Raw genomic sequence first — 24,846 nt, 5'->3', positions numbered from 1 at the left:
TATATGTCAACCAATGTCAGCAAAAAGAAATTCATCAAAAAGGAATGAAGGGCAAACTTGATATTTAAGGTCAAAGGTCAAATTTATGTACAAATCACAAAAATTGGCATATTTGAAATTTATTTTTATTCTTAAAAATTAGTTTGTTATCATAAGTCACTCAGTTTTACTTATGTAATGTGTTTATATCAGCCAAAGTCAGAAATGCAAATCTTGTTGCAAAACGTTAAAGTCAACCCTGATAACTGACGGTCAAAGTTCATTTTCATGCAAAAATGTGAAAAATGTTACCTTTACTTTTTTAACCTGTTTAATATGTATTCGCATTATTAGTCACCGAAGTTAATTTGATTAAATGTCTGCATGTCAGGCAAAGTCAGCAGTGCAGATGTAACCCCAAAACTGCCAAGGGTAAAGCTTATATCAAAGGTCAAAGGTCAAATTTGAGTGAAACTTTGCATGAATAGCTTCCTGTTTGAAATATAAATGCTATTCCTAATCATTATTAGTAATTGCTCGTGATTTATTTTAATGTATATGTGTCCCACAATGTCAGTAATAAAGATATCATCTGAAATCAGAAAAGTTCAAATGTGATATAAAGGGTCAAAGGTCATTTTCATTTAAAAGCAAGAAAAAAATGGCTCTTTAACTTTTCTTCTTGTTGATAATATTTTGTCGATATTAGTCAACGATATCAGTTCATTTTATGTATAAATGTTAGGCGATGTCTAGTATCCACATACAATTTCAAAACATTCAAGGTCAACCATAATTTCAAAGGTCAAAGGTCAAAAAAGTGAATAAAATGTTGCAATAATATCACCTGTTTGTAATATTTTTTTATGGTTTAAAAGTATTTGTTTTGTCATTTTAGTAACTGATCGTTTTTCATTTTACTGTATATATGTCAGACGATGTCATAGAAGAGAAAATAAGTCAAGGTCGAACCTGGTATTAAAGGTCAGGAGTCATTTTTATGTAAAAGATCAATATGTAGCATACTTACTCATTACTTTGTTCAAAAATAATATCTCTTGTTAGAATTTTCTGTTGCAATTTATTTTAATGTATACATGTAAAGCAAGGTCAGGAACGAGGTCTTATTCAAATAAGGCAAAGCAAAACCTATTCCCAAAGGTCAAAGGTCAAATTTGCGTGAAAATTAGCCAAAAAAAATAAAACAGTATTTTTGCAAGGATTTTTCATTATTTTTTAGGGTATTTAAAAACTATTAACTAATTATTATTCATTTTAATGTATTTATAACAGATGATATCATTCTTGAAATAATAATGAAAAATTAGTCAAGGTCAAATCTGACATTAAAGGTCAAAGAAGAGGGCCTCAAAAAAACTCGCCACTATGAAAAAAAACTGGCTTGAACAGGTTGGGGAGTGAATGCAAAGTTCCTCTGCAAGTCTACACAGGCAACGTACGATACATAGCATAGTACGCATTAACCTCATTGGTACCTGCTTCCAAAACCAGTAAAGATAAACTGGACAAGGTTAAATTTCAGGTCTGAGGGGCAATGAAAACAACTCAAATAAAATGAATCGAAAGGACAGCCAACCCTGAACAATTAGAGACAAGACGAGAGTACAAAGCTTTTGACCGTGCATAGAAGGCAAAGAGACTACCATCCCACCAACTCCACTCAAAATTCGAGAGCAGAACCAAGAACAAACTGATAAGACAGAGTCTTATCCACATCGTCAAAAACTGCAAAAATAGAAAGCAGCAGCACTGGACACAGAGGCAGAGCCGCTCGAGCCCAATGAATGGTTTCCCAGACAATGTGCTCCCAAGATCACATTTGAGGTGCCAGGAGTAGAAGAAAAGGGAAAGCAAAAGCAGGCTAACCAACAATCTCTTATGCTAGAAATGATCAATAACCGCTATCCAGCACACTCTTGCATCCAAGAATATACCAATGGATCAGTGAAAAAAGCAGTTCAGAAAGCTTGGGGTGGTGCCTACATCAAATTTTCAGACAGCTCCTCCTTCATACTCTCTCATTCAGTCGGCAAGAGATGCTCCAACTACAGATCCAGATGCAAGCCCTCACATCAGCGACACTGGAACAGTATGAGCGAGGAGAAAAGGGACAATATATTCCTAACAGACCCCAAGTCAGCTCTTCAGGCTCTCTCAGCAGATCCATCAGACAACTTAATCAGACAGCTGTTGAAAAACATCAGTCTCCTGCCTGAGAACAACAATGTAGCATTTCGACAGATTGCTGCACATATGGGCATAGCTGGAAATGAAGCTGAGCACAATCTTGCAAAGAAAGCAACCAGATAAATACACCCCAAACCTCAAACTTCATACAGAGAAGCTCAGACTCTGTGGAAGAACAGCTTTGCGTCAGACTTGAAGAACATAAATGGAGGTTACACGCCAAATCATGACTGTCTACACAAGCTAAACAGCCAATTAGAGAAAGCTAAATGTCAGTGCGGATCAGAGGAACAAACACCGTTTCACATTCTGCAGAGTTGTTCCTATCTGGAAGAAGCACGCCAGAAAGTTTGGCCAACAGACATCCCATTTGAGACCAAGCCGTGAAGAGATATCAGTGACCTGCAGAATACGATGCAGTTCATTGCCGCATCTAATCATAGGATATAAAACGGCCATAAGAAGATGGAAGGCAGTAAGGAAGTAAAGGCTAACTTTAAAATGAATTAACATCAAGCTATAACAAGATATGTTTGAACAAAGAAATAAAATAACAATGCTATCTTTTGTATTTATTGCCCGAAAATGAATTTTAAACTTTAACTTCAGGACTGATCTAGACCCATGTCTTATGATATCTCCATTGTAGACATTTACCCATATATAGATAATGTATATACATGTATGAGACTTCAAGGAATAACCATAAAATATTAATATTAATAATGACAAAATACTTTTAAACAATGAAAAGTATTACAAAAATGCTACTTTTTGCGATCTTTCACGCAAATTTCACCTTTTACCTTTGATATAAGCTTTAACAATCACTGTTTTTGAAATTAGATCTGCATTGCTGATACTGATTTACAAATAAACATAAGACAAAATTGCTTTCAATGAACAAAATGACAATATAATTTGTAACGAAGAAGAAATTAAAAATGCTGTATTTTGAATTTTTACATGAAATGACCTTTGACCTTTAATGTCAGGTTTGACCTTGACTTACTTTTCATTATTATTTCAACAGTGATATTGTCAGTTGTATATATTTGAAAATGAATACTGATCAGTTTTACTAACAGTGACAGAAATAACCTACACAATAAAGAATCGAAGCCTTGAAATGTCTGATGGTTGCGGGTTTTTGGTAGATTTATTTTCTGTTTAAAATGCCAGTCTATGAATATACATGAATGAGAAACAAATACAAATTTAATGTGCATCATATCTAAGATGAACGCTACCTGACCCAGCTTGTGATGTAACCATGGGCTGGAATACCTTATCATTGATAGATCTTATATAATCTAAATGGTTAGTGTGAGTGAATACAGGTTGAATAAGAATTGCTTGTTCATTGATAATTCATCCGCACTGTGCATGAATGGGACTATTTTGTGTAGCACATGAACATCTTTTGGATTTGATTTCTGAATAAAATAAAGATGCTATGATAGTCAGAAATACACTTTAATTTCGGTAGCGGGATAAACCCGCAACCAAAAATCACTGCAAAATGTTTGTTATTTTGCGAATTCTTACACAAATTTGACCTTTGACCTTTGATAATAGGTTTGCCTTTTACTTATAAGGATTAGACCTACATTGCTAACCTTGCTTGACATGTATACATTAAAGTAAATTGCTAACAGTGAATTATAACAACAAGCTATTTTTGATTAAAGTAATGAGTAAGTATGGTAAAGGTTGTGATTTTTTATACAAAAGTGACCCCTGGCCTCCAATACCAGGTTTGACCTTGACTTATTTTCTCTTCTATGACATCGTCTGACATATATACAGTAAAATGAACAACGATCAGTTACTAAAATGACGAAACAAATACTTTTAAACAATAAAAAGTATTACAAATAGGTGATATCTTTGCAACATGTTACTCACTTCTTTGACCTTTGACCTTTGATATTATGGTTGACCTTGAATGTTTTGAAATTGTATGTGGATACTAAACATCGCCTAACATTTATACATTAAATGAACTGATATCGTTGACCAATATCTACAAAATATTATCAACAAGAAGAAAGTTAAAGAGCCATTTTTTTCTTGCTTTTAAATGAAAATGACCTTTGACACTTTATATCACATTTGAACTTTTCTGATTTCAAATGATATCTTTATTACTGACATTGTGGGACATATATACATTAAAATAAATCACGAGCAATTACTAATAATGATTAGGAATAGCATTTATATTTCAAACAGGAAGCTATTCATGCAAGTTTTCACTCAAATTTGACATTTGACCTTTGATATAAGCTTTACCCTTGGCAGTTTTGGGGTTACATCTGCACTGCTGACTTTGCCTGACATGCAGACATTTAATCAAATTAACTTCGGTGACTTATAATGCGAATACATATTAAACAGATTAAAAAAGTAAAGGTAACATTTTTCACATTTTTGCATGAAAATGAACTTTGACCTTCAATTATCAGAGTTGACTTTGACGTTTTGCAACAAGATTTGCATTTCTGACTTTGGCTGATATAAACACATTACATAAGTAAAACTGAGTGACTTATGATAACAAACTAATTTTTAAGAATAAAAATAAATTTCAAATATGCCAATTTTTGTGATTTGTACATAAATTTGACCTTTGACCTTAAATATCAAGTTTGCCCTTCATTCCTTTTTGATGAATATCTTTTTGCTGACATTGGTTGGCATATATACATTTACTGACAATCAAATAGCTACTGTAATTAAACAGTGAAAATATTGGTAAACTTAAACTTTACCCTACCCCCTAAATTTTTACAAGTGAATTTAACCTCCCATATCACAAACATAAGTGAACAAAATATAGATAGGCACGGCTTTGACACTTAAGAAATGGGTTTTCATGGAGGATATGAAATAGTGTTTCCAAAAATGTATAAACTTCTTTTGGCCTCAATTGTTGCAATAAAAGTCCGTGAGCTCTCGGACCAGTGTAAACGGCTGCACTAAGACCAATCGCGATCAGAGCCAAAATCTCTTGTCTTTCTATTTTGTCAAGCAAGCCTCGTTAAGTCGACTCCCATGAATAAATCAAAGGTAACTGGGTCTTGGGAAAGAGATCATTATCATTCTAATAACGTTAAGTCTCTGGAAAACAGCTTTCTCAATTAACTTTTAAGAAAGAAGTGTTTTTTACTCATACGTCCATAGTTTGCAATCTCAGGTTCACGTCCAATTTTTTTCAAAAGAGGTCTTACTATTGCCTGTTTTCATTTTAATGGAAATAACCCTTGTTTCAAAGATGATTGCCAATTCGGCGTTAACGGGTGAGTTTTCTCTCTGAAAATAATTCAAGTACATTTTCACAAAATATTACAGTGTTCTTTAGAAAATACCTTATATTTTGATACACATGTATTTTACTGATTTACGCGAAAAGATATTGTTCTCACATTAAAAAATGTCTATCAATTTCAAAGAACTTGAAATACCTAAAAGTAAAATCCGCTTATTTCTACCAGCGAACTTGAGGGTTGTTGCGCATCTTGTTACACCATAAAAAACTAACTCAGTCAAGTAGTGACTGTTATTATTTTGCTTTATTTCAAAAGACCTTCTTATAATGTTTTATATAGGTTTGTTAGGTTGGTTTTAAACTAAGGCAAAATTTAAACACGAGGGCCAGTGCAGCCTTTGCTTTGTCAACATAGCTCAATCAGGTAAATCAGAAGGACCATAATTGCCATAAATTGATGAAAAGGTCCACAGCAGAAATCGACAGAAAAACACATAATTTGCCTAATACAGATTATGCGTTTTACGGTCAAATATTGTTTACAAGGCCATGGAGAATTGTTTGTGCAATATAATTTGAATTTTAATCAAAAACAGTTAATAGGAGAAAGGAACTCTGCCATATGGTAGCCTTGCATTTTAAGAATCGTCACAGCGTAATTATTCAGTAAAGAAACATCCAAGTAAAACAAATCTATCAAATTATTTTTAGTTGAGCCTACAGAATCTTAGATTTTTTCCAAGCTCTCTATATAGAAAAACTGGGAAGGTCAGCCTCGTCTCCCGATATGGTCCTTGAGCTCACGGACTTTTATTGCAACAATTGAGGCCAAAAGAAGTTTATACATTTTTGGAAACACTATTTCATATCCTCCATGAAAACCCATTTCTTAAGTGTCAAAGCCGTGCCTATCTATATTTTGTTCACTTATGTTTGTGATATGGGAGGTTAAATTCACTTGTAAAAATTTAGGGGGTAGGGTAAAGTTTAAGTTTACCAATATTTTCACTGTTTAATTACAGTAGCTATTTGATTGTCAGTAAATGTATATATGCCAACCAATGTCAGCAAAAAGAAATTCATCAAAAAGGAATGAAGGGCAAACTTGATATTTAAGGTCAAAGGTCAAATTTATGTACAAATCACAAAAATTGGCATATTTGAAATTTATTTTTATTCTTAAAAATTAGTTTGTTATCATAAGTCACTCAGTTTTACTTATGTAATGTGTTTATATCAGCCAAAGTCAGAAATGCAAATCTTGTTGCAAAACGTCAAAGTCAACTCTGATAATTGAAGGTCAAAGTTCATTTTCATGCAAAAATGTGAAAAATGTTACCTTTACTTTTTTAATCTGTTTAATATGTATTCGCATTATAAGTCACCGAAGTTAATTTGATTAAATGTCTGCATGTCAGGCAAAGTCAGCAGTGCAGATGTAACCCCAAAACTGCCAAGGGTAAAGCTTATATCAAAGGTCAAATGTCAAATTTGAGTGAAAACTTGCATGAATAGCTTCCTGTTTGAAATATAAATGCTATTCCTAATCATTATTAGTAATTGCTCGTGATTTATTTTAATGTATATATGTCCCACAATGTCAGTAATAAAGATATCATTTGAAATCAGAAAAGTTCAAATGTGATATAAAGTGTCAAAGGTCATTTTCATTTAAAAGCAAGAAAAAAATGGCTCTTTAACTTTCTTCTTGTTGATAATATTTTGTAGATATTGGTCAACGATATCAGTTCATTTAATGTATAAATGTTAGGCGATGTTTAGTATCCACATACAATTTCAAAACATTCAAGGTCAACCATAATATCAAAGGTCAAAGGTCAAAGAAGTGAGTAACATGTTGCAAAGATATCACCTATTTGTAATACTTTTTATTGTTTAAAAGTATTTGTTTCGTCATTTTAGTAACTGATCGTTGTTCATTTTACTGTATATATGTCAGACGATGTCATAGAAGAGAAAATAAGTCAAGGTCAAACCTGGTATTGGAGGCCAGGGGTCACTTTTGTATAAAAAATCACAACCTTTACCATACTTACTCATTACTTTAATCAAAAATAGCTTGTTGTTATAATTCACTGTTAGCAATTTACTTTAATGTATACATGTCAAGCAAGGTTAGCAATGTAGGTCTAATCCTTATAAGTAAAAGGCAAACCTATTATCAAAGGTCAAAGGTCAAATTTGTGTAAGAATTCGCAAAATAACAAACATTTTGCAGTGATTTTTGGTTGCGGGTTTATCCCGCTACCGAAATTAAAGTGTATTTCTGACTATCATAGCATCTTTATTTTATTCAGAAATCAAATCCAAAAGATGTTCATGTGCTACACAAAATAGTCCCATTCATGCACAGTGCGGATGAATTATCAATGAACAAGCAATTCTTATTCAACCTGTATTCACTCACACTAACCATTTAGATTATATAAGATCTATCAATGATAAGGTATTCCAGCCCATGGTTACATCACAAGCTGGGTCAGGTAGCGTTCATCTTAGATATGATGCACATTAAATTTGTATTTGTTTCTCATTCATGTATATTCATAGACTGGCATTTTAAACAGAAAATAAATCTACCAAAAACCCGCAACCATCAGACATTTCAAGGCTTCGATTCTTTATTGTGTAGGTTATTTCTGTCACTGTTAGTAAAACTGATCAGTATTCATTTTCAAATATATACAACTGACAATATCACTGTTGAAATAATAATGAAAAGTAAGTCAAGGTCAAACCTGACATTAAAGGTCAAAGGTCATTTCATGTAAAAATTCAAAATACAGCATTTTTAACTTCTTCTTCGTTACAAATTATATTGTCATTTTGTTCATTGAAAGCAATTTTGTCTTATGTTTATTTGTAAATCAATGTCAGCAATGCAGATCTAATTTCAAAAACAGTGATTGTTAAAGCTTATATCAAAGGTAAAAGGTGAAATTTGCGTGAAAGATCGCAAAAAGTAGCATTTTTGTAATACTTTTCATTGTTTAAAAGTATTTTGTCATTATTAATATTAATATTTTATGGTTATTCCTTGAAGTCTCATACATGTATATACATTATCTATATATGGGTAAATGTCTATAATGGAGATATCATAAGACATGGGTCTAGATCAGTCCTGAAGTTAAAGTTTAAAATTCATTTTCGGGCAATAAATACAAAAGATAGCATTGTTATTTTATTTCTTTGTTCAAACATATCTTGTTATAGCTTGATGTTAATTCATTTTAAAGTTAGCCTTTACTTCCTTACTGCCTTCCATCTTCTTATGGCCGTTTTATATCCTATGATTAGATGCGGCAATGAACTGCATCGTATTCTGCAGGTCACTGATATCTCTTCACGGCTTGGTCTCAAATGGGATGTCTGTTGGCCAAACTTTCTGGCGTGCTTCTTCCAGATAGGAACAACTCTGCAGAATGTGAAACGGTGTTTGTTCCTCTGATCCGCACTGACATTTAGCTTTCTCTAATTGGCTGTTTAGCTTGTGTAGACAGTCATGATTTGGCGTGTAACCTCCATTTATGTTCTTCAAGTCTGACGCAAAGCTGTTCTTCCACAGAGTCTGAGCTTCTCTGTATGAAGTTTGAGGTTTGGGGTGTATTTATCTGGTTGCTTTCTTTGCAAGATTGTGCTCAGCTTCATTTCCAGCTATGCCCATATGTGCAGCAATCTGTCGAAATGCTACATTGTTGTTCTCAGGCAGGAGACTGATGTTTTTCAACAGCTGTCTGATTAAGTTGTCTGATGGATCTGCTGAGAGAGCCTGAAGAGCTGACTTGGGGTCTGTTAGGAATATATTATCCCTTTTCTCCTCGCTCATACTGTTCCAGTGTCGCTGATGTGAGGGCTTGCATCTGGATCTGTAGTTGGAGCATCTCTTGCCGACTGAATGAGAGAGTATGAAGGAGGAGCTGTCTGAAAATTTGATGTAGGCACCACCCCAAGCTTTCTGAACTGCTTTTTTCACTGATCCATTGGTATATTCTTGGATGCAAGAGTGTGCTGGATAGCGGTTATTGATCATTTCTAGCATAAGAGATTGTTGGTTAGCCTGCTTTTGCTTTCCCTTTTCTTCTACTCCTGGCACCTCAAATGTGATCTTGGGAGCACATTGTCTGGGAAACCATTCATTGGGCTCGAGCGGCTCTGCCTCTGTGTCCAGTGCTGCTGCTTTCTATTTTTGCAGTTTTTGACGATGTGGATAAGACTCTGTCTTATCAGTTTGTTCTTGGTTCTGCTCTCGAATTTTGAGTGGAGTTGGTGGGATGGTAGTCTCTTTGCCTTCTATGCACGGTCAAAAGCTTTGTACTCTCGTCTTGTCTCTAATTGTTCAGGGTTGGCTGTCCTTTCGATTCATTTTATTTGAGTTGTTTTCATTGCCCCTCAGACCTGAAATTTAACCTTGTCCAGTTTATCTTTACTGGTTTTGGAAGCAGGTACCAATGAGGTTAATGCGTACTATGCTATGTATCGTACGTTGCCTGTGTAGACTTGCAGAGGAACTTTGCATTCACTCCCCAACCTGTTCAAGCCAGTTTTTTTTCATAGTGGCGAGTTTTTTTGAGGCCCTCTTCTTTGACCTTTAATGTCAGATTTGACCTTGACTAATTTTTCATTATTATTTCAAGAATGATATCATCTGTTATAAATACATTAAAATGAATAATAATTAGTTAATAGTTTTTAAATACCCTAAAAAATAATGAAAAATCCTTGCAAAAATACTGTTTTATTTTTTTTTGGCTAATTTTCACGCAAATTTGACCTTTGACCTTTGGGAATAGGTTTTGCTTTGCCTTATTTGAATAAGACCTCGTTCCTGACCTTGCTTTACATGTATACATTAAAATAAATTGCAACAGAAAATTCTAACAAGAGATATTATTTTTGAACAAAGTAATGAGTAAGTATGCTACATATTGATCTTTTACATAAAAATGACTCCTGACCTTTAATACCAGGTTCGACCTTGACTTATTTTCTCTTCTATGACATCGTCTGACATATATACAGTAAAATGAAAAACGATCAGTTACTAAAATGACAAAACAAATACTTTTAAACCATAAAAAAATATTACAAACAGGTGATATTATTGCAACATTTTATTCACTTTTTTGACCTTTGACCTTTGAAATTATGGTTGACCTTGAATGTTTTGAAATTGTATGTGGATACTAGACATCGCCTAACATTTATACATAAATGAACTGATATCGTTGACTAATATCGACAAAATATTATCAACAAGAAGAAAAGTTAAAGAGCCATTTTTTTCTTGCTTTTAAATGAAAATGACCTTTGACCCTTTATATCACATTTGAACTTTTCTGATTTCAGATGATATCTTTATTACTGACATTGTGGGACACATATACATTAAAATAAATCACGAGCAATTACTAATAATGATTAGGAATAGCATTTATATTTCAAACAGGAAGCTATTCATGCAAAGTTTCACTCAAATTTGACCTTTGACCTTTGATATAAGCTTTACCCTTGGCAGTTTTGGGGTTACATCTGCACTGCTGACTTTGCCTGACATGCAGACATTTAATCAAATTAACTTCGGTGACTAATAATGCGAATACATATTAAACAGGTTAAAAAAGTAAAGGTAACATTTTTCACATTTTTGCATGAAAATGAACTTTGACCGTCAGTTATCAGGGTTGACTTTAACGTTTTGCAACAAGATTTGCATTTCTGACTTTGGCTGATATAAACACATTACATAAGTAAAACTGAGTGACTTATGATAACAAACTAATTTTTAAGAATAAAAATAAATTTCAAATATGCCAATTTTTGTGATTTGTACATAAATTTGACCTTTGACCTTAAATATCAAGTTTGCCCTTCATTCCTTTTTGATGAATTTCTTTTTGCTGACATTGGTTGACATATATACATTTACTGACAATCAAATAGCTACTGTAATTAAACAGTGAAAAAATTGGTAAACTTAAACTTTACCCTACCTCCTAAACTTTTAGAAGTGAGTTTAACCTCCCATATCACAAACATAAGTGAACAAAATATAGATAGGCACGGCTTTGACACTTAAGAAATGGGTTTTCATGGAGGATATGAAATAGTGTTTCCAAAAATGTATAAACTTCTTTTGGCCTCAATTGTTGCAATAAAAGTCCGTGAGCTCTCGGACCATGATGTACTTGAAAGCCAGTATATTGTCTGTGATAAGGCGTTAAGTTGCTTAATACCTCGAAACTGTCAGGTGAGTGTAATTTCTGCACTTGCAACAACACGTTTGTTTCAACGTTGTATTCCCAAAGACATATGTAAGGGTACCTGGTCTTATCTTACTAATGTAGGCATATAATTTGATGAAATTCGGCCATGCATCTCTTTCGCTGGATTTGCAGATGGTTATTTTGCAAATGCAATCTTCAACAGACATCGGTCAGCAATTATTTATATGCAAATGAAGAACAGGAATATGTGAACTGTCAATTAAAACCTGGATAAATGAGCACTTGAAATACTTGAAATGAAGTTTATTATGTTTTGCACTGAGCCTAAAAACAATGTGCAATGTAGAATTGGATTATTTCTAGATGGAGTGATGAATTGCGTGATAAAACGAAACGACGTTCAGCTATGTTGAAATATAAGGAGTAAGAGCATCTGTTAGTACCTGTCATATAATGCTGTAGAAATACGTCTGCCAGTCACTAGTTATTTCGGTTTTGGACCATTGTAATGCTATACCGTATCGTATTCCAGAGAGTGAAATAAGCAAACTGTAACGTATTCAAATGTTTTGTGCATATCTTGTTTTAACGCAAAGAAAATGTGAAGATTGTATCACACGTGTTTTTTATCTAGTAAAGCAAGGATCACATTTAAATAGTTTTTTAAGTAGCATTGCTCTGTTGGAAATGTACTACTTTTTTGACTAAGCTTTTATCTCAATATTTTCCTACGAGATCAGATTTGAGAGCTTCGCGCAAAACAGAAAGATGCTATGTCTTGTCATCAAAAAGTCTTTCAATGACAGAAACTTTAGCACTGTAGGTCCGAGACAGTGGCATAATATACCATAGAGTATTATGCAGTCCTTAAAGGTGTTTGAGAAAAATAGAAAGAAAAAAAAAAACACTTAGTTTCACAGATGTTTATGCATTGTTTTCCAATTTTACAAAAGGTGGTTTGCGGAGCGTTTTTAGCTATATTTTTGTTCCTTTCCTTGATATTATTTTGAATGCTTGTACTCGTTTTACGTAATACTAATATTTGAATTGCATTATGCGATTTCAAGATGTATCATTGTAACTTTTATCTTTCATGTTTAACAAAATTGTATAGCATTATTGAACATTTACTTGTATAAAGGTTTAAAGTTTAATCAAATGAAACGGAAGAGTTTCGGCGGACAAATATCAAAATTGTCTTATTCAGTGTCATGGGCAGATTTTGAAAATGCCTTTTCTATGTGGTAAATGGTTAACAGTTCAGATGTTAATGACTGTTCAAGAATGACATGTTCCGCAAATTCAGGGTCAATACTACACGTTTCATAGGACCAATGATATCGCCAAGTGTTCATATTCGTAGATTGTCCCACTAAATTTCTCTAGCGTTTGACAAGTTAATGATGGCAGGGTATTCAGTTTCTCTAATAACGCGATAAATGCCACGTTTATGACATGTATCTTTAAAGTTTACAAGACACGTTATGTTGCATTGTTAAAATAATCTTTTCTAAGTTTAGCCCAATTTTATGAAAAAAGTCGTGTAGAACTTTCATAAACTACACGCACACGATCATCGGTCACTAAAATTGGACTGAAGCATCTTTGTATATGCTTTTGTTTCAAGTTTGTATACTTTGACTGCACTAATGGATCGCAAGAGCTAAAACAATAGGAAGCTTTGAACGACTTCCCATCAATTGCATATGGGATGTTCTTAATATCTGGCAAGATGTAAGGTGATCAAGTCAAGATAGGTTTAATGGCTTAGTGTCAACATGGTAATACCATTTCTCTCAATATATTTCTCAATACTTATTTGACCTTTTAATGCCACATCTTCGGCTTTTATTACGGCATGAGAGATATCAGTTTTTACACTATGTGTCGAGCGCAAAATATCAAGTATTTCAGTGACAAGAAGCATTGATACATTACAAAGTCGAAGTTGAAAAGTTTGACAATTATGCCAAAATACAGTCAGTCAGATTATCAAGATTAGAGACTTGTCTACTTACCTAACTTTATTTCCCAAAGAATCTTTGTCCATAATATGTGCCATCTAATGTTTTCAAATTTAAAGATTTGCGTAAAAGGCCAGGATCAAAGCCGAACAACAGCACAGTAAAAACGATCCAATAAAGGGAGGGTAAGAAAACATCAACTGCAATATTTTTAATACCGTTTCATTCCCTTTACACATTAAAAATGTTCTATCCAAGCAATAAAATTTATCTCTTACTTTTGAAATAACAGAAAAGAATAGATAGTTAGAAGAGTGGGATAGCTAAAAGGGAGAAGAAGAAAAAGTGTTACCCAGCTACGTTTTCGCCCCTTTCACCTAAGACTTTCCGGTTACGGTGGCCGCGGCGGGCACAGCCGCCGGAATTATCAGGAGGTACTCGTAGCTGGGATGGTCCTACTTAAAACCTAAGTGATGGTAGCCTCTGCTTGAAGGATACAAAGTCAGGGGCGTCAGCGGTCACCGACGGTATGCTGGAGGGGGGTGGGTGTGGGGGCGTCGCCGTCTGTCGATTGAGGATGTTGGCCTTGTCCACTTAGTCGCTGTGCAGCTTTCCTCTGTGCTTTGATGTCTTTCCTCAGGGATTTGATTTAGCTCCAGAACCTTTTTTGTTTGCTTGGCTGATGGTCTACATCAGGGTTAACAACTTCTATGAGGTTTTCGACATATTTTCAGTATGCTTGGCGCTCCAGTTTCTGTGATAAGCTGCGTGCTTGTGCGTATCGCTCTCGATATTTGGCGGTGCCGGATTTCTTCTGCTTTGGGTTTAGCTTGTTCCTGTGCTTGTGTTGTGTTTTGATTGTTTTGTCGATCCATGGTTACATCTCTTTGTTGCCTGAGATCATCTTAGAGGGAATATACATGTTTATCAGGTGTTTCAGCTTCTGCTCGAAGGTTACCAAAGTGTCGTTGGAATTCATGTCTCGTGTGATGTCAGAAAATGCAGGGAAGTATAAAGAGAGATCATCTCGCATCTCTATAGTCTGCCTTCCTTTAGATGTAAAGCTTTTTGGTTGGTTTCTTCACTGTAATGGGTTGAAGGCTCGACTCAACGAGTACGGCGTCCTGGTAAACTATTCCCGGTAAGACATCGCGCTTGTTGATGAGCGTCTTGTTGTTTGTGAGGAAAATGTCGGAGGGTGAGTCGACTATCTGGTCTAAGAAGGTATCTTGGCATATATCAATGAGCTGTTGACATTGTTTCTTGTGTGTAGCCTGGGTATGTGGACATTCACTCTCACAATCGATGTCAGCAAGATTGCAATCTCAAGATAACCACAAGTGCGCACCATTTAGAATTCTGGAGAGGATTGACTGAAGCTGTTCGAGGTATTCGGGCTCTGTCCTAGATGGAGGCGAGAAGAAGGAGCCGACGTACAGGTCTTGAGCACCCTTTACTCTGATTCTGCTCCATACGACTCTAAGTCCCCATCTGGTATCGGTTCCTCTGGCTCTTCATTTGGGTACTTGTCTGCTACGAGTATAAAATCTGCTACGAGTATAAAATCTCCTCCTCCTTGACCAGCCCGACAGGCTCGGCGGTATGACTTGAAATTTAAGGGGAATACCTCAGATGGTTCGATACTGTCGTCGTGCCAGGATTTTGTTCCGATAACGATGTCTGCTTGGATTGAGGATACCATATCCTCCATTTTCAATTGTGCCTTTTTCTCGGGGTTTTTGGTGGACTGACTGTTGACTAAAAGTACTCTCAATGGCCGTCAGGGGTTGAGCTGTGGTGCCGGCGTTGTGGCGAGGATGTAACGTTTGGGCAGCCAAGCTGATCTTACTATCTGTATCAGTAGCGTTACTCAGGTTGATGAAGCTGTTGCTGGTATCAAATATGGAAGTGTCAAAGATCCCGATAGAAAAATTTGTTTGTTAGACCACAATGGACACATACCCAAGTGCAGTTGGCTAGGGCCTTAGAGACGGCATCATCCATCCCCATACAGTCCTGGTGATACCAGCAGTCGCACGTGTTACAATCAACACAGGGTGTCGTCCATTTGCATGCTTTACTGCATATTGCGCAAGGGATCTTCGGAGCTCTTCGACTAGGGTTGGCTCCGGAGCATAGGAATTCCGCTAGTAATAGGGAAAAAGGTAGAGTAGTACCAACTTCTTTCTGCTAACCGGTCCCTTCGCTTTACGCATGTGCAAGCTAATGCTAGTAATTAACTGGATTGGGAATGAAGGAGATATTTCTTGCACTGGAGAGTTGTTGTCTAATTCCAAAAAAAAAAAGACATAACGAAATGCAAATATTATGGACGAGGAAGATTAAAGCAATTGTGAATGGCAGTATATACATGTAGTTTTAAAACATGTTAAACTTACTCAGAGTTTCCAAACATTTGTCTACAGATTCATTACCAGATGTTTTCAGCTGTGACCTACTTTCCGTGGAAAATGACAAGAATAAAAATCTGGAATCTGGACGTCCTTGAGAGTTCAGTCCTGACAAGCTACGTAGAATAGTAATTCAAATAAGTTTTCCGTTGAATAATTCCGCTCGTAGAGGAGTTGATAATCAAGGGAAAAAAGAAGATTGAAATGAAAACAGGACGTGACCATGACGTAATTACCAGTAGCTCAATTTCATTTGATATCCCTTATTGACAATTTTACCGTGAATTTATAATTGCTGATATGTACGTTATAATTCGGCCAGCAAGGGTCTATAATAGTCAGTTAGTTAATATGTTAACCATGAGAAAAGACTGGTCTGAAATTTTAGTGTTAAATATAAGACAATAACATTAAATCTAATACTAATAAATGAAAGAAAAATATCTTTAAAATGATCCCAGTGGAGAAAATCTCTTATATTATCACCTGATTCATACAGCCCTTATACATTTTCTGTAGGGTTAAATCAAAATAAAAAGAACCACTGTGACAGTGATGCAACTTGGCGTTCAAATAAATCAATTAGCCTGTGTATTGTAACAAAACTGTAAAAGCGATTATCATGCTAATTATGGCAGAATTTCTTTGACTCACCTTCAATATCTAGGTATTTTAAGAAAATAGTCAGGTGCATGATAGAACTATGGACTTAAAAATAGAAATCGATTGAAAACGTGTTTTATAATTCTACTGAACAAACGTTTGATATGCACGAGGATACCGAGGCATTTCACCGTCGTTGCGTTTGATATAATCAAATCCTAAATACTAAATTAAATTATTTACCTTAAATGTTTTTTTTGCAGAATGACTTATGTCAAAGGCGTATTACAAACTGATTCCACTGAGCAGAACAGAACAGAACAGAGCAGAACAAAACATGATTTTTTTAAACTCAAGTTAAAAATGCAACTGAGTATATAGACACAAGTAAATTATTACAAATTTTCACATGACATGGTGTTTCTATAAAAGTAAGCATGCGAACATTATTTCAGTTTCATTATAACATTATAAACAGTGGCTATAAAACAGAGAGAAGAGTTGATGGTTGTACTTCAAAAGATACGGGACAGGGGGTGCGCAAATTACCAAATGCCCTTTGGAACTGCAATAATACATACACAGACATTTTCCGAAGAGTTCTGAGGGCGATATAAAAGTACAAAAATACAATGTCAATATCGCACTTTCACATTGTGGTTCCCTGCCATTAACCCTTTGACCTTAGGACGATATTAAAGAAGTACGATAGAGAGATGTTAATACCATACACTCGTATCGTAATATCTCCTTATATATGTGAGAACAAGAAAACACAGTGCAAAAGTGTGATAAAGCACTACGCACCGTGGCTTCGCTTCTTAGCATCGTATTTTCCCACAAATCTAAAGGACAAAACGATGGAACAATTATGATTCTTACTGAACACAGTATCACACAGAATAACTCATGTTTTTTTTTTTCTCACGAAAACGTCAGAGGGCTACTGTTTGTCAAGAAACAATACAAAGCAGCGTTTAATCTCGTCTGCTTTTCTGTCCTTTGGATTTCAAGAAAAGAAAAATGTCTTGTCCTCATAATATAAGTTTTAGTGAGGATGCGAATTGGCTCATCAGTCAAATAAACAACAAGAGATAGTTTATAATTTTATTGAGAACACTGCAAAAAAGGAAAGAAACAGGTTGATAATAAGAAAAATCATTTCCAAGATGGTAAGTAAGTATCACTTACTGCAAGCCACAATTGTCACAATGCCACAATTTTTACAAATATAGCTAAATCTTACTAGCTTGTAGTTTTTTATTGCGTGACGAACTAATTCTGATTAGAAATTAAGTCGTGTCTTCACAAACTCAATACCGCGTTGGTTTCTTTCTAGAACTAAAACTTGCCTATTCTATAGATAAGTATTTTGAACTTATCGGATGGCTTGCCGGTCGATAGTCAAAACTATTGTCCGAGATCTAAATGACCGAGAGGGTCAATAGTTTCAAGCCATTCAATAATGGCATCACAAATTAATTTTCAGTTTAATTTTCAGTAAACGTGTTGAATATAGACTGGTCCTATAGCACAAAGTATAGACCCGCGATTTATATAAATAGTTATGAAATAAGTTTTCATTGTTAACATTAACGCTCATATTTCGGCTGTGTAAAAGTTTTTAATAAGGACATGAAAGCTAAATAAATCGTAAGATACATCAAGATAACTACATCTATGTAAGTGTATATGTTAAAGTAAGTGACGACAGAGTAAGATCTGATCAATATTTCAATGAATTTAATTCATTTCATGAATTGATCAGAATAAATGATTTCAAGGCACTCGGGACTGATTTTGCTTTTCACGCTATGACGTTAAAATGATAAATTGGTATCTTTCGAAGAAAGTTAGTTACAACGAATAAAAATTTTCTAATGCCACCACATACTGTAGCACTAGCCTTGAAGTAAATTCATTTATTTAAACAATAAGAACGAGAATGGGTCATGAATATAATTTAACCCTACTTTTTGTTCTCTTTGCGACCGTTATTTAAAACATTAAGATATTTCATAACTATTGGTATACATCCTATCGGTATAGATACACAGATATCGAGTGGCTTGATATCATTCTAGCATTTGTGTAATAAAACAAACAAACAAAGAAATTTCTTCTACACATTCTATCCGAAGTGACGATTCATTTCCCGCTCGACTTCATTCATTTTACATCAACTTCCAAGACTGTATTTACAGTTGGTGCCATGCAATAGTAGATAAAATAACATTTAGCAATGACAACCATTTACTCGATACAGAGGTTTTCTGTAAATGAATTATGTTAATATCGTTGATTTATCGGTTTTAAATGTAAAGTGAATTTATGTTGACGCAATATGTCTCAGTCTTATATGATCAATCGTCTTTTCCAGTGTAATACGCTATTGATGAAGGAACGGAAATATTTCGTTGTCACTATATTAACTAATACAAAGCCGCTGTCATTGCCATCAACAAAGTCATGACGCCAGCTAAGATTCCTGCAGCTCCGTTTGAGCATGACGTTACAACGACCCAAATAGTCGTAGTTCCTGTAAGAGTAGCGTCTGCAGCCGTAAGCACAAGACTATATCCTCCTGTTGTGGAAGCAGCCATTGCGTTTGCGGTGGTTATAACCCCTGAGGTGCTCACTGCAAAATCCGTGTTTGTATTTCCACCTGTAAATAGTTATTACAACACTTATTTTACAGTGATAAATCAAATAAAACAAATTCTCGATAAAGTTTTGTAACAATGTCTACTTTCTATTAGGCATTATTATTCCTTTGCAATACTCATAATTCAGACACGCACGTATAATTATCTTACATTTTATTTTCTTAAATTTTCAGGTTCATTTCATGTTGAATACTTACTTAAGAAAGAGTATGTTAACGAGCCACTGTTCACTACATCTGTTGCCGTATGTGTTGCCAAAGTTGTGCCTGGATAACGACAGAGAATTGTTTTACACCACTTTATAAATACATTTAGATTCTTAAAACAATCATGGTGCATAAAACTTTTAAACGAAAGAAAAATAAAATTGACAATAATAAGGAATGAAGTAAAGATAATGTTTAACCAAGTATATCAGTGTATCAACAGCTTTATATCCTATAGCTTAATAACGTTCTTTACCTGAAGCTGCTGCATCTGCGATTGTATAGCCGTATTGGGTGGCTGCAAAGGCTGGTTCGTCATTAACCGAAAGCGTCACGGTAGCACTGGCCGATCCATCTGCATCAGTAGCACTGCAAAATGTTTTTAACAGTAAATTCTTGTTAATACAATCAATATCTGTGTATTCGATAAACATTACTTCAAACAATAAAAGAATGGTGAGATATTACTGTCTAAGCACGTAACGTAGCTTTTTGGTACGGTTAATAAACTAAGGTATTCATGATAACACTGTTTTGAATTACTGAGGTGTATTTTACCTTTTGAACAGATTTGCTTTGTATACGTATTCGGAGGCTTTGAAAGTTAGTACCAGATCAAAATTGATGAAGTTATTGTATTTTCTAATGATACATGATCATTCGTTGAAAATTTGAAGCACTCTGCGTAAACTGTAAAGGATTCTAAACAGTGCTATTTCAATACTAACGCCATGTCGATGATTGAGCTGTCAAGAAATGAACAGTTGTTTTAAGTCCTTTTTTCTAAAGCAGTTGTAAAAAAGATATTTATTATAAGGTTAAGTTGAAAACAAGAACTCTTAGGCTCCAAGGAGATTCTGCTACCAATCTGATACGTATTTATCATAACCCCAATGATATCTGAAGGTCTTTTTTCCAGAAATTTCAGTTTTTCTATATTATTAAACATGGTAATTAACTTATTTCTGTAGAACTATGCTTACTAATAGAATCTTATTGCAAAGACTGCTCTAATGTAGTACCCAGTCATGCATAATGCGCATGTTATGACCATATAATAGCAACACTCATTACTCTTGTATAGATTGAACAGCGAATGTACAGAAAAAAAAGTGAAACATTATATAATAATACAATGTACTGGCACCTGTGTTCACATTTTGCTATATGTTGGTTAAGACCTGAAAGAAACAGGTTCTAAAAACTGCTGGTGAATTTGCAAAAATATAAAATAATCTTTAATCACATTACTGTAAAAAATAACCATATGTTCATAAATGACTCCAATTTCAATCCTAACCTGAAAAGTAGTTCAGTTCATTTTTCATTCAGATTATTTATTAAACCCCGTTGTAATAAAAAATACATTGTTGTCTTTTGTGAAACTGTCCCTTCATAATTGTTTATTTTTATATGTATCTTTTCACAGCATCAATTAAAGCACGGTTATTCGAAATGAATAAAGTCTGTGCAGTGCTTTTGAAATGATAAGGAAAGTTAAGATTCTACCATGAATACCGTAAATGTTCACAAACAGAAACAATTTTCATTCTTTTAGGACTTCTAGAAGTCAGTTGTTTATGGCTCAAGTTGTTTGTCTGTTACGTAATTTTGTACCCATTCTTGTGGAGACAGACATGAAACTTTGGATAGTCTCTTGATTTGAGGTGTAAATATCAAAGGAAAAGTAGTATTACAGGTTATTGAAATATAATTATGTATCAAAAATTAATATAAACTAGAGCAAGTAACGCTTTTAATTAACAACATACTGCGTACATGTAGTACATCGGTTTTATGATGTATCACCTAGCTTGTAACCAGGTAAGAACAACGTCTAACTTAATAAGTACTATTTGCTTGAAGTTCTGTAAATCGTTCTGAGCATAAATGCTAGTTTACATACATTAACTTACGTAACGGTAAATGTATACGTTGTCGCAGTTGCGTAAGCCACAGTGCCTGCCGAGATTGTGACAGCACCTGAACTACCGTCGATGGCAAAAGTTGCGCCGGCGGTGGGATTCTGTGTCATTGCGTAAGCTATAGTTTTATCCCCGGTAGCAGTTATACTAAAACTTGCGGTTGTTGCACCATTATCAACTGTATTTGTAAGAGTACCACTGCCGCCATCTGCCTGTGCAATCACTGGTGATGTCCAACTTGCAACTGTGCACTCTAGGAAAAAGGATTAAATAACTATCTAAATAAGACAAATTTATATCAACATGACATTAATACATTTCACCCTGACCATACAAAATTGATTTATTCTACATTAGCAAATAAATGTCAAATATGTTTATTTTTTTAACATTTTTGTAAATAGCTCTATGTTAAACGGTAATTGTTTATTTGAAAGTTAAAATACAATGCTAATCGGACCTTCAGAATTATCTAACAATGCCAGATTCAGAAGATTTCAAATATTTGGCCCAACCCTAGGTTTGAATTTCCAGATTTAAGTAAAAGTTATATTTCAGATAAAATCTTTTTATTTTTTGTCATTTCATTTCTTATTATTGAAACACTTTAGCTATATACATCTAGATTCCAACAAGTTATGAAATCTTGACTCTTATAAGCTAAATTCACATACCTCTAAATCAATATCACAACATTTTTAAAAGATATATAAGCAAGGATATACAACATAGTTAGTTTTATTATAAATGTTAACATTATTAAAAGCAGTAAGATAATAATAAACTACATTTATCATGTTTATATAGCACTTGTATCATTTGTATAGAAACTTTCAAAAGTGCTTTCCAGTATATTTTTCAAAAACGGAAACGATTATAAATTCGAAAAGTACACGTCAAATAAAACATTTTTCTAAGTTTTTGTTATATTTCGTAAAGAACAGCGAATATAGAATATTAACTTATTCATGAAAATGACTTTAAGTTTTATTTTCATCGAATGTCATTTGTTTACATTTGGAATTATCTACACCAACAACAACAAATTTTCCGTGCAAACGAAATCAAATACATTTGTATATTTTAGAAATAATGAAAAACGTTACCATTATAGCATCAAAAAGCATGAAAATGTACACGCTGCGTAAAACTCGTGATTCCCGATTATCTTATATGACATATTGACTTTTCTTTGTCGTTTATTTTCTGGCGTCTTAAATCGAAGGTGTAACAGTTTTACGAGAAATTTCCCTTTCGCGAAGGTTAAATACAGTACGTGGGGTGTTCAATATGTAATGTTACTCTGTCTGTAGTTCCGTAACCGCTTATTATTTTTAGATGCAGTTTTCGTCACATTATAGAGCAGTTTATTGGCAACACAATGCTATATAAATTATAAAAATCGGTAATTTCAACGTAAAAATATAATCATTTGAGTGAGGTGTATTCGGGTATACTGGACAATTTTATGTCCAAAATAAGAGATTGTAATATGCAACTCCTTGATTCTACTTTTCAACAACTAGAACTATAGTTCAATGCTCAGTTTGAACAGATAAAACAAATCATGATCTTCACAAAGACAAATGAAAACTAAAAAAAAAGTTTATAAGAGCTTTTAATTGAGTGTGTATATTTTGACTCGAAAAATGATAAGGTGAGTACAATAAGCCTCTGCAATTTTGTCAGGCGCGATAGTCTTCGTTTAAAAAATCTTGTATTTTAAGTTGATACTAGTATCTTAATTCCCGATTGCAAAACTAGTTCTTACAACTTTGATTAATCGCTCTCAACACTCATTCCAGATGGAATCAACCTCGAGTTTAGATTTTTTTAGTTGTGTTTTAAAATTCAAAATGCAATAAATAGTTTAAAACAAACGCAAACTCATCACAAATTGCTGTACCTCGTAGAAAAATGATAGAATTTTGTGATTTTACAATTTATTCTATTTTTCGGAGACTCTGGATGCCCAGGACAAACCTAAATTAAAATTATGGTCCAGTATACCTGAGTACATCTCACTAAAATGATTATATTTTTACTTTGAACCTGTCGATTTTTATACTTTTATATATAGCATTGTGTTCCCAATAAATTGCTCTATAATGTGCCGAAAACCGCTTAAGTTCCATCGCTGTAGGCCTAACTCTAAATTTTAGAATATAGCACAGATATATAGATATTTAATTTTATACCGTTTTAAGAAAACATTGAAAAGTTATTACTAACCACCTAATACAGCTTGGATTATACCAATCTTGTAGATCGATGCTGAAGCAGAAAAAATACATAGAGAAAAATAGATGTAATAATTTGACTTACCTCCATTCTGGAAGAGTGTGACAAATGTCAACAATCCAATTGAAGTCCAAGCTGTCTTCATTTTTATTTGCGCTCAGCAGGCACTGATGAACCCTTGTAGAAAGATATGTGTCCTCTGATAAGAGAAATTCCTTTTATACCATTATTCCCAGCGGTTTCTATGGCCTGATATACCAAACACACCATAATATTTGTAATGCTCCTGTTTCTATGTCTGCCGCTAGGGAGACATGTCATAACATTTAAGGAGATAATATGAACACGTAACTGACAAATAATTGAGAATTCGCTTCGATTATTTTCAGTTCCAGACCATGAGCATATCATATATTTGACCAATCAGTGGTATACACGTTACTTTACAAGCTGTCATTTTCAAAAAGGGTGGGTTTAAACAACACGTTGCACAGCTACCGCACGTTGCACAGCTACCGTGTTAGATGAATCTGACGAAATTGTGACGAGGACGTCATGTGCTGACATGCGTGTAGTATTTGAATACGCTTTCATATAAAAATATTTGCTTTTAAATAATACAAGGACATAGAAATGTTGTCATATGTTGTCAGACGAAAAATGATATTACAATAAAACTTATAGCTGTGGCAGCAAGGAAAGTTCGGTTAGTGTTTAAATGTGCTCCTGAAAGAGAACCAACAAACCCTACATAAACTATCATATTCGAATGAAAGTAAGAACATATTTTTATAATAATATGTGCGTACATGCAGCTCGATCATAATTTAAACGCACAAATTTAAACGCACAAATAAACACGATACAACTTCTCTGTATTATAGGCTACTTAGATACCTGTAGGTTTAAGAATTTTAAACTACACTGTATATGGAACATCCTCGTTTACTACAATAAGTGAAAAGGAATTGGGATGTAGATAAGATATAAAAAGGTAATATGTACGTTTTCATATACTAGTGCATTATTCCTGTGGTATAGTCAATACATGCCTACTAGTTAAATGTAACAATGTAGGCTCTTAAAGTCAGATAGATACATCATGTTCTTTAAAAAAATAAGAT

The 24,846-nt window shown here is 34.1% G+C and overlaps 1 protein-coding gene across 1 annotated transcript; it reads right to left on the bottom strand.

The window, feature by feature from the left end:
• Positions 1-17,777: 17,777 nt before the first annotated feature.
• LOC128550468 (uncharacterized) lies at positions 17,778-24,025 on the bottom strand. Its single transcript, XM_053529615.1, has 5 exons — positions 23,807-24,025; positions 21,473-21,734; positions 19,813-19,925; positions 19,548-19,616; positions 17,778-19,349 (listed from the first exon to the last, which is right to left on the bottom strand). The coding sequence occupies exons 1-5, from the start codon at positions 23,865-23,867 to the stop codon at positions 19,117-19,119; spliced, it is 738 nt and encodes a 245-aa protein (XP_053385590.1). The 5' UTR covers positions 23,868-24,025; the 3' UTR covers positions 17,778-19,116.
• Between the last annotated feature and the right edge of the window lie 821 nt (positions 24,026-24,846).

The sequence above is a fragment of the Mercenaria mercenaria genome, chromosome 18 (genome assembly GCF_021730395.1).
Source record: "Mercenaria mercenaria strain notata chromosome 18, MADL_Memer_1, whole genome shotgun sequence".
In the NCBI taxonomy this organism is placed as follows: domain Eukaryota; kingdom Metazoa; phylum Mollusca; class Bivalvia; order Venerida; family Veneridae; genus Mercenaria; species Mercenaria mercenaria.
This window is presented reverse-complemented; position numbering and strand designations above follow the sequence as displayed.